Here is a 10,000-nt window from a genome sequence, read left to right as displayed (position 1 = left end):
ACTAAAGAAGAAGTCTCTCTGGTTCACAAGACAATAGTTTGGAGGCCGATTGGTACGCAAAGGATTTAAACTTTTAACATCACCATAGAATGTACCAAAAATGAATGTGAGTGCTAAATAAAGACACTGACAAACAGATGAAAGCACAAGGCCACAGATTGAGCGCTTTTATTATTGCAAATGTATCTGGATACCACGATGAAGCATGAAGCACAAGTTTTTATATGACTTGTCCATGAAACAATTACTCTAAATTATGCGAAGTAACATTTTTATTCAGCGAATTGCTACGTCATCAGGCATAATTATATTAATTACATGGTATAATTCATACCATGGACAATGGTATACTTTATATCATTGGGTATCCAAATGCATGTGTGCCATGAAGTATACATCTATTGATAGCTGGCTTAATGACTTGTTAATGATTTTGACAAGTATTAATTTAGGTTCTTTATTTTCACTATGAAGGATCTATCTACCGTAGTACCTTTAATAATTTGTTGCTGTTGTCTTCTCATGTCACCAATTGAGGCATTGCTGTCCGTGTATACTTCTGGTTCATCAAATGGATTGCTTGCTTGTCCTCTTTGACCTGTTGCCAATAGGGAACTCCTGAAATATTAACATTCAGTGAAATTCAGCTGAGAGTTACATGTAAGATTAATTCAACAGCTGTTTCACAAAGGTTAGCCTGAAACCCCAAGTAATTAAAACTCTTTAGGACCAAACGGGTTTTTTTTTTTTTTTTTTTTTTAAAGGTTGAAGTTTTGGCAGCTATTCAGCTGATGTGGACCTGCTATACCCACCCACCCATATACTCACAGAGGACAGCACAACACCAGGAACTTCAGACAAATTCTGCTAGTTTATAAAAACTTCTGCTGCTAATTACAAAAAAGTAAAATCCCAATGTAGTAGACAAAATATGATGGCTATTGAAGGAGAGATTGATATTGTTAGTAAACCATGAAACATATTGGAGATTGGGTGCATTTCAATTCCAAACTAAACGACATGCATCATGACAAGTTTGTCCAAACCTCTCCCACCTTCCAAAATCGCTCTGGCCTGATTCTTGCTGAAATGCTGTGTTCATCTGCTTCTCTCTGCCGGGTAGCAATGAATGTAGAAAAAAACAAAAGGTAAACCACAACATGTAACAGAAAACTCTAAAGTTCAGATTTTTATTTTTGACCCTTGGACTGCTAGGAGTAAGACTTTTACTCTCTCTAATGCCAGATGATTTTACTTGTCAATGGGGAGTTGTTGGAGAGTCAATGGGTTAATAACCTCTTTCTCCACACATGTCCCCTTTAATCATATGACCCCTGAGAGTGAGACTCGTCAACAAGGGCCATCCCAGGGTACGTGAAGAGTGAATGGGTTAAATAACCAGTCAAAAACAATGTCCCCTCAATTAAAGCAGGGGTTTTATTAGAAGCCAGGACCCAGGTAGTAGCACCTGTCTACACTGAGTACAGTACCCGCCATTGGCCAAAGGAGGTCCAAGGCTGTTGCCTAACAGGAGCCCGGTAGCCTGGGGCTCCCAAAGAATAGCTCTGGGCTCCTTAATTTTTCACAGCAACGCCTTTCACTTCATATGTTGGGCTCCTAAGTTCTCAGCATTTAGCTCTGAGGGCCTCTTTAAAATTTTCTTAGGCAGCAGCCTTGAGGTCTCAAGAGCAAAAGCCAGACTATATATAGGGGTCCCCTGCTCACTCTATCCCAAGGTCCCTTCTACTTTAAAACTTAATGAGAACCCTGAATTAAAGTAACAGATTTGAGAGAGCCTGTGCGCATCATCTCATTCACCATGATTGAGATGGCTCATAATCTTTAAGAGCACTTTGTCTTTCTTTCGTTAGAAATAACATCATAGACAAAATCATATACATGCTGGAGGAACATTAACTTGACCTTGAAAAACTCGTGGAAAAAAGAACAGAGCAGTTGATTGAAGACCAAAAAAAACGGACAGATGAACTATTTCACAGTATGATGACGTAATGGACTTTACTCTGTCTAATGCCAGATGATTTTATTTGCCAATGGGGGACAGTACAGGAGTCAATGGTTATACAACAACAACAACAAATTGTTTTCTCAAAAAGTGATTTACATTGCTTTTGCTAAGAAAATGGAGAATTAAACTTAATATTTAAGTTTCTTTACTCATAACTCACTTTGTTGTCAGTTGATCCAGCATGTTTTGCCTTCTCTCAATCTCTCTTTCTGTTCTGCATGTCAATTAAGGGATTTCATACTAAAGAGCCATAACGTTAAAGTGCCACTTACCACTGAAATTTGAATCAAGATGTCCTTACATTCCTGATCACATCAACTAAAAATAGATCCTGAACGCAAATATTTCAACCTTGCATTGCTACATGTATGACTGGAAAGTTTAGGTACTTGGATGTAATCTAATTACAGTGATGATATATCAGGGGTTTCACATTGAAAGAAAATTTATTATTATTATTATTATTATTATTATTATTATTATTATTATTATTATTATTATTATTATTATTATTATTATTATCATTATTATTATTACCAGTACTGGGAGTAGAAGCCCTTCTAAGACTTCCACTTTGTATGGGTTCATTCCACTAGAAATTGTTGAGACGAACAAACGGGTAAGTGCAATTTGTAGTCAGACTGAAAAAATCTACAAAGTGCTTACCTATTTATACCAAATTAAACGACAAATCGTGTAATCACTTCTCAATAATAATTATCATTATTATTATGATGAAAAAAGGAAGGCAGAAAACCAAAACACGTGAAATTTTGACAGCACATAATTTCAATTTCTTTGAAGTACATTTAACTGATTGGTTGAAAGATTAAAATGTTTTTCAAATTCAAACTTTTGCGAGACTATCATTCAAACGTTATTCAACTGTAAACTTGAAAACATGTGAAGTTTATTATGTACGGTGCACTAGTGTTACAAATTTGCACTGGGTTACATAATTTTGTGATGTACTGCATATTATTAATTCAGCTTTTACTCTATCTCACACCAGACAACGGGGTACCAACTACACTCACAACCCAAGCGGAAGTCACCTTCAGAGTATACTTAGCCCGTTAGGTTGTCAAAACCTCAGTAACAAACAACCCTCCTTATAACAGGACTACATTTACTTGAAAATTTGGTTTTTCAAAAAAGTTAATAAAGGGAAATTAGCCACTGTAACAAAGATTTTTGTACTGACATTTGAAGAATTAGCCCTTCATGAGAATCAAATCTTTCTTATGGTGCTAAATTTTCCTGTTTCACTTCCCTGCTAATATAGCACCAGTGACCGCACTTTCTTTACACTGTAGAAGCTAATTCCTTCAATCTACACATTGATCCAATTTAATGAAGGTACATGTATGCCATTCCTTGGTTCAAATCATGACTAAATGACCCCCGGAGGTCAGATGTCATCAATTGGATTGAGGGGGGGGGGGGGGGGTTGAGGTGTCCCCTCCATTAAAATGACCATACAGTACTAAAGATCTATTCTTTGAGGAGGATACACATGATAACTTGATGAGGCTTGTAAGAGTGACTGTTTGAGATTATTGATGTCTCTTGCAAACGTCTTCAACATGATCCTGACATCAGATTGGACCTAAAAGAATTTACAACAATTTCCTTGCTATTTCAGTTCTGGTGGTGTTGCTTCCATAACATTAATTGCCCACTCATTGGTTTATTGTATTTCGCTTCATTTTTACTTTCACCTTCTTACATGTATTTAGCATTTTAGTTAAGCAATAAAAAATAGAGTGAAACACCTTTAAGGTAATTCCCTTGAAATTGTTCTACTACCAAACTTTTTTGGAAACTTGGCATAATTACCATTCATGGTATGAACATTAAAAAAATGCAATAAACAAATGGGGTCACCGTGCTTGTTTACGCGTCAACAGGCTCTTAAAATGGGGTATTTTTACTGTTTTTGCGTTAAAAATTTGAATCACCTTCATACAGAATTAAGTCTCAGTTACTTTAGAGACACAAAATTGTATTTTGAAAATAAAGCTTCTTTTATTTACATAAGCAGTATTGCTTCATTTATGCCATCTTTGATTCTCTGGTTGTGGGAATAGTGCACTTTTTGGGAAAGTTCCGTGGTTAGCTTGAAGTCCTCGCCTTGGGTAAAATACATGTACACCCAGTACAGAACTGTTTTCCAAAAAAAATTCATGTTCTACTATCAAACTTTTTTCCTTCTTCAAATATTTTCTTTATTAAACTGTTCTTAGCAAATACCTGAAAAAAAATCTGGGGTCACCATGCTCGTTTGAGAGAAAAGGAGCATTTATTTCGCTATCGGGTTTAGTTTGAGCGAAATCTCTTACGTTTTGTATGCGCACGTGCTCATGTGCGCGCTAGTGAAGCGAAAATCGTGCGCGGTAGGGATGCGCAATGCAATACTAAGGAATTACCTTAAATCAAGCAAACGAGCCACCTATTACAACAGAAAGTTTCTCAGACAGCAAAGGTTAATTTAGTACCTTGTTATAATTTCCACCATTCCGTCTTAGCTTATTTCTCTCATTGATCTTCTCCATTATATCATTGCCATATTTTTCAACAGTTTTGAACTCACTCAACCTGTCAACAAAATAAAATTCATTTAAACTGAAACCATTGTCACATCTCATGTGATAGAGACCCATTTCAGCAATTCCCAATCTGGAGGGCAAAACAATGATTTTTCTGTCCCCTGAGAGAAAACCTTTCAAATGCAAAACAATCTTATTGTTTTGTCCTCCAGATTGGGAATCAACTGAAAGGGGCCTGTAGGATTATCAGCCTTCTCTACATTGTAGAGGGCCACAAGTCTACTAGGGTTGTAACACTATTAGGTGCTATCACCATTAAATTAAATGTTTACAGGAGGGAGGGGTGGGGGGGGGGGTGGGAGTGATTCTGAGAACAGCGGATCTAAAACACAGGTGACAGGTTACTGGGGTTGTTTATCATTTATAAAAAACGAGTTCCATTTAACTCAGGTCCACTGGCCACCCGGTGAATGCGATTTTACACCCCAAAATTTAAAATATGGCCATGAATAGCCTGGAACTGGTGAGACCTTTCAAAACTTGTAAATGAACACACATTTCCATCGGGAAGTTTCCAATGGGAAAACAGGACTACCTTTTGAGACGTCCCATTCCTCCTGGGAAGTTTCTAGTGGAATGAACGAAAGAGTCGTGTTCCATTTACAAACCAACCAGTATTTCTGGAATTTTTTCTAAATGGTTAACAACCTGGTTCTATGCTACAGATAAGTAAACAACATCAAAAGTGTCTCCTAGCCCTGGTCATTCTACAAAAATGCTGTTTAAGACCTAGGGGAAACTTTTGGCTGAGTTGTTCATCAGTGGAGCGGGGACTCCTAGTTTTGACCTGGCCTGCCGAATGGGACCTGCATTTTAGACCCATCTACCGGAGGGTGGGTCTAAAACACAGGACTTTTCTTTATCACTGACGTTTCCACAACCTACAGTGTAATTAAGCAGAAGATCATTGTTATAGTAAAAAAAAGACCTCTCAGACCTGCACTGCTGGATTTCCTTCAAATGGATTTAGGATCGAGGTTTCATAGACTGTTACTTTTTGCACAGAAATGACAAATATGTTTTACCGATTAACAAATGTTTCATTTGATCATGGCTAGTACTGTGCAGGGTTGTGAACCCCCAAAGTCTTCAAATATTGAGAATTGATAGGGATGGGATGATATATGATGTCATAATGCTTGTGATGTCATTTCTGGTGACGTCACATAACATCTTTTACCCAAAAAATATTTGTTCCCTCCGTTCAACATAATTATGATATTTAAATCGGGAATCTTTACAATGTTTTCAGCTACATTTGTCCTTACAAGTTGGAAAGCAAAAGCTAAAAGTCCAAAAAACTCCCTCTGAAGCGAAGTAAAATCAATTGACATCTTCAATCTCCACGATTTGACACAAGTACACGCAAGACCTAACGCAACTTAGGCAAAAAGTCAAAAAATGTGTGAAAAAGATGTCACTGGCATTGGAACATTTAATTTGATTGGTTTATTTTGGACCAATCACATTATTGCTTAAAATTACAATTCATCAATAGCAACGAACAACAAAAACAAACAGTTTACCAGAGTTTAGAAATGTTCAAATTTTGTTATCCATGTCACAATAACTCAAACAACACAAAGTATTTAAAATTTTATTGTTGCAAAAGTCGATTCTCACTAGAAATGACCAAACTTCTGCGATTAATCGGGAGATTACAGACCGTAATCTTGAGACTGGGAAATACAGTCCAAAATTTGGAGTCCACCAGATTATCCAGAAGAGTTGACAGCCCTGATCATGGTAACCACAATTTCATAAACCATTCAAAACTCACTCACATTACAAAATTGATTTAATTCTGAAATAACAATTGGTAGTCTGAAGTGTCGGCCATCGCCTTAAAAAGTCTCCTATTACGTCATATTAATTATCTTATTTATACTTCCTCTTTACTCCAGTCCATCTGAAGTGACATCTTCTTATTCTTCTTTTTTCTTTTTTTTTTTGTCGTTCTCTTTGTTCGCCTATCTTTTATCACTACATTTGTGCCTCCTTGAATCGACTTTTTTCCTTTAGACGCAAAATTATTTATCCTGCCTCCTCACTAGATTAGCTTCTTTATTGTTTTCTAGGGAACATTGTACCTTTCTTAAGTCTATTACTTATTTCGTGTATCCCTATTTTGTTGTTGTAGTTGTTGTTGTTGTTGTTGCCTCACCCCCTTGGCGGGTTTGGGAGAGCAGATGGCTGACACTTCAGACTAAACAATTGGCAGTATTTCTCAAGACAATGCTCAAATTAATGAAATCGTAAGAGCAAAATCTCTTTTCCAAGAGACAATCTTAAGGCGTGTGTCGATCATCGGAAATAGTGTACGTCTCAGTGTCAACAGGCCAATCAATGATGTCACTGGCTTCACAAATGGTTTCAAAATAAAAGGAACAAGAACGGTAGGCACTTAACTTCTCCCTTTTAAGAGATTTGCATGGAACATTCATTTATCGAAATCGTTAATTTATGTAGAAGATGCAAGGACACAAGAGTAAAAGGAAAAATGCAGAGAGGCGACAATATCATATACTGTATCATATATCTTTATTTACTCTCGGATTTTTAGAGTAGCTTGGCGTAGTAAATATCTCTGAGCATTTACCCCCCCAACCATGATACATCACAGAAGACAGACCACAACACCGGGAACTACATGCCCTACTCTTTGCGACAAGTGTGCGGGTTCTTTTACGTCCCACAGGATTATGAACATTGAAGGGTTGTGAGAAGGGACCTCCGGCTTATCGTCCTTATCCGAGAAGACTAGAGAGTCTAACCATTTGCAGATGTATACAAAAATTTGGTTTTATCAACGGAGTTGATAATGTAAATTGGCCACCGTACAGAGATTCTAAAAGCTGACGTTTCGAGCGTTAGCCCTTCGTCAGAGCGAATCGAGGGATTATGGGTTACGTGTAGTTTTTATAGTAGAGTAGGAGCTACGCTATTGGTGGTAACATGGCAACGTGAAAAATAGGAATATATTAGTTAAATGAAAAGCGTTCGTTAATACCGTGAGGATTAAGGGTGCCGATTTGAAAGATGAATTTTTGTTCCAGATTCTTGCGGCTTTCCGTCGTACCTAGATGTAGGGAAAGGCCGCAGATAGCCATGTGTTTTTTGGAGTGGTTAGGCAGATTGAAATGGCGAGCGACTGGCTTGGATGCATCCTTGTCATTCTTCTCAACATCGCGAAGGTGTTCGCGGAATCGGTCACCTAGTCGTCTACCTGTCTCACCAATGTATAATTTATTGCATAACGTGCAGGTTATGCAATAAATGACATTTGCGGAGGTACATGTAAAACGATCGGTGATCTTAACAGATCGCTTAGGTCCCGATATCTTGCTAGTGTTAACAATGAAAAGACAAGTTTTGCTCGTGAGCGCGCGCATTTGAAAGTGCCGGGTTGCTCGTTAGTTTTGAGCGCGCTTCTAACTAAAAAGTTGCCTACGTTTTTGTCGCGTTTGAATGAAATAAGTGGAGGTTGCGAAAAGATTCTACCAGTCTCGGGATCATTTTGGAGTAATTTAAAATTACTAAGAATGATGCTTTTGACTGCGTGATTATGAGGATGGAAAGTGAGGGTGAATGGAATTCTGTCATTCTTATCTTTTTGTGACGTTTGTAGTGATGACTGTCGATCAAATTGTTGGGCGCGATGATGGCCCGCTTTGACCACAGAGACAGGATAGCCACGTTTTTCGAAGAACTGGCACATCTCCTCTGATTTGCTGGAAAAATCGGAGTCATCACTACATAGACGTCGAAGTCTAAGAAATTGAGAATAAGGGATGGAGTTCTTGACATGTGATGGATGTGACGATGAATACAACAAATAACTGTGTGAATCAGTAGGTTTGTAGTGCACACTAGTACATAGCACGTTGCCTCTAATAGAAACGTTGATATCTAGAAAAGCCAATGAAGTTTCCGAAATTTCCCAGGTATATTTAAGAGCCGGATGAAAAGAGTTGACGGAGGTTATAAATTGATCGAGTTCTTCTCTGCTGGATGAAATAGCGCCGATGCAGTCGTCGATGTAACGGCCGTACAGTTCAGGTTTGGGGCCGTTGTACTGACTAAAAAATTGGTCTTCAACATATCCTACAAAAAGATTGGCATAGCTAGGTCCCATTCTTGTGCCCATCGCTACACCATTAATTTGTTTGTAATAGTTGCCGGCGAATGAAAAACAATTAAGCGTTAAAACTAGTTCGGCAAGGCGGAGGAGCGTTTCCGAGCTAGGTTCTTTGACAGTGCGTTGATCGAAAAAGTGTTTAAGTGCTTGAAGACCTTCGCTATTAGGAATGACTGTGTATAGAGATGTAATGTCCATGGTGAAAATAAGTTTGTCTTGGCCGGAGAAATTGAAATCACGGAAAATTTGTAGTGCGTGTGTACTGTCTTTAATGTATGATGGCAAAGATTTGACGATAGGCGTCATAATCCTGTCTAAGTAGCTAGAAATGAGTTCGGTGGGGCAACTACAGGCAGAAACGATAGGGCGACCTGGGTTGGGTTTGTGAATTTTAGGCAAGAAGTAAATGCACGAAGTTCTAGGGTATTGATGATGAGATTAGTGGCAGTGTCCGGTAATTCTTGATTAACTATAAGATTTTGAATGGTGTCTTTGACAAGTTTTTGATTGTTGGAAGTGAGATCTTTAGGGATTTTGGCATAAAACGAGGTATCCGAAAGTTGCCGCAAAGCTTCTTTTTGGTAAAGGTCGGACCGCCAAACAACTACCGCGCCGCCTTTGTCGGCCGATTTGACAACTATGTCGTTGCGTTTACTAAGATTTTTAAGGGCCGCCCACTCTTCCGAGGAAAGGTTGGAAAATTTAGTGTTGCGATTGAATTTAAGTTTGTGAATGTCGTGACGGCATTTTTTGGTGAAAAAATCTAAAGAGGCAAATTGTCCCTCTGGGGGAGTCCATTTGGATTTGCGAACTAGAAGTGTTTCAAAAATATCTTTATTAGAAGTGTCCGAATCATGCTCTTTGTCGTGAAAAAAGGCTTTTAACTGAACGCGGCGAAGGAATTTTTCGACATCTTGCTTAATAGAAAATTCGTTGGTGCGTTTGGTAATAGGGACAAAATTTAGGCCCTTACTGAGAACAGATTTCTCTGAGTCAGTAAGCGGAAGATTTTCTGGAATTGTAATTACGGTATTATGGCTATGCAATGTAGTGTCGTCGGTAATTTGCGGACCTATTAATTGTTGAAGTTTGGGAGCCAATCTTTTAGCTATGCCAATCTTTTTGTAGGATATGTTGAAGACCAATTTTTTAGTCAGTACAACGGCCCCAAACCTGAACTGTACGGCCGTTACATCGACGACTGCATCCGCGCTATTTCATCCA

At 38.2% G+C, this 10,000-nt stretch overlaps 1 protein-coding gene across 2 annotated transcripts in view; it reads right to left on the bottom strand.

Moving 5' to 3' along the window:
• LOC137969634 (syntaxin-8-like) overlaps positions 1 to 10,000 on the bottom strand; it is a 17,938-nt gene that overhangs the window by 6,289 nt on the left and 1,649 nt on the right. Inside the window, exons 2-6 of one of the 2 annotated variants that reach the window (XM_068815957.1) lie at positions 4,528 to 4,627; positions 3,544 to 3,638; positions 2,190 to 2,243; positions 1,056 to 1,112; positions 494 to 618 (exon numbers count right to left, since the gene is read on the bottom strand). In XM_068815957.1, the coding sequence (XP_068672058.1) occupies positions 494 to 618; positions 1,056 to 1,112; positions 2,190 to 2,243; positions 3,544 to 3,638; positions 4,528 to 4,627 (431 nt within the window). Of the gene's footprint in view, positions 1 to 493; positions 619 to 1,046; positions 1,113 to 2,189; positions 2,244 to 3,543; positions 3,639 to 4,527; positions 4,628 to 10,000 lie in introns of both variants that reach the window. The other variant, XM_068815956.1, reaches the window with a different exon arrangement.

The sequence above is a fragment of the Montipora foliosa genome, chromosome 9 (assembly GCF_036669935.1).
Source record: "Montipora foliosa isolate CH-2021 chromosome 9, ASM3666993v2, whole genome shotgun sequence".
NCBI classification, from domain to species: domain Eukaryota; kingdom Metazoa; phylum Cnidaria; class Anthozoa; order Scleractinia; family Acroporidae; genus Montipora; species Montipora foliosa.
This window is presented reverse-complemented; position numbering and strand designations above follow the sequence as displayed.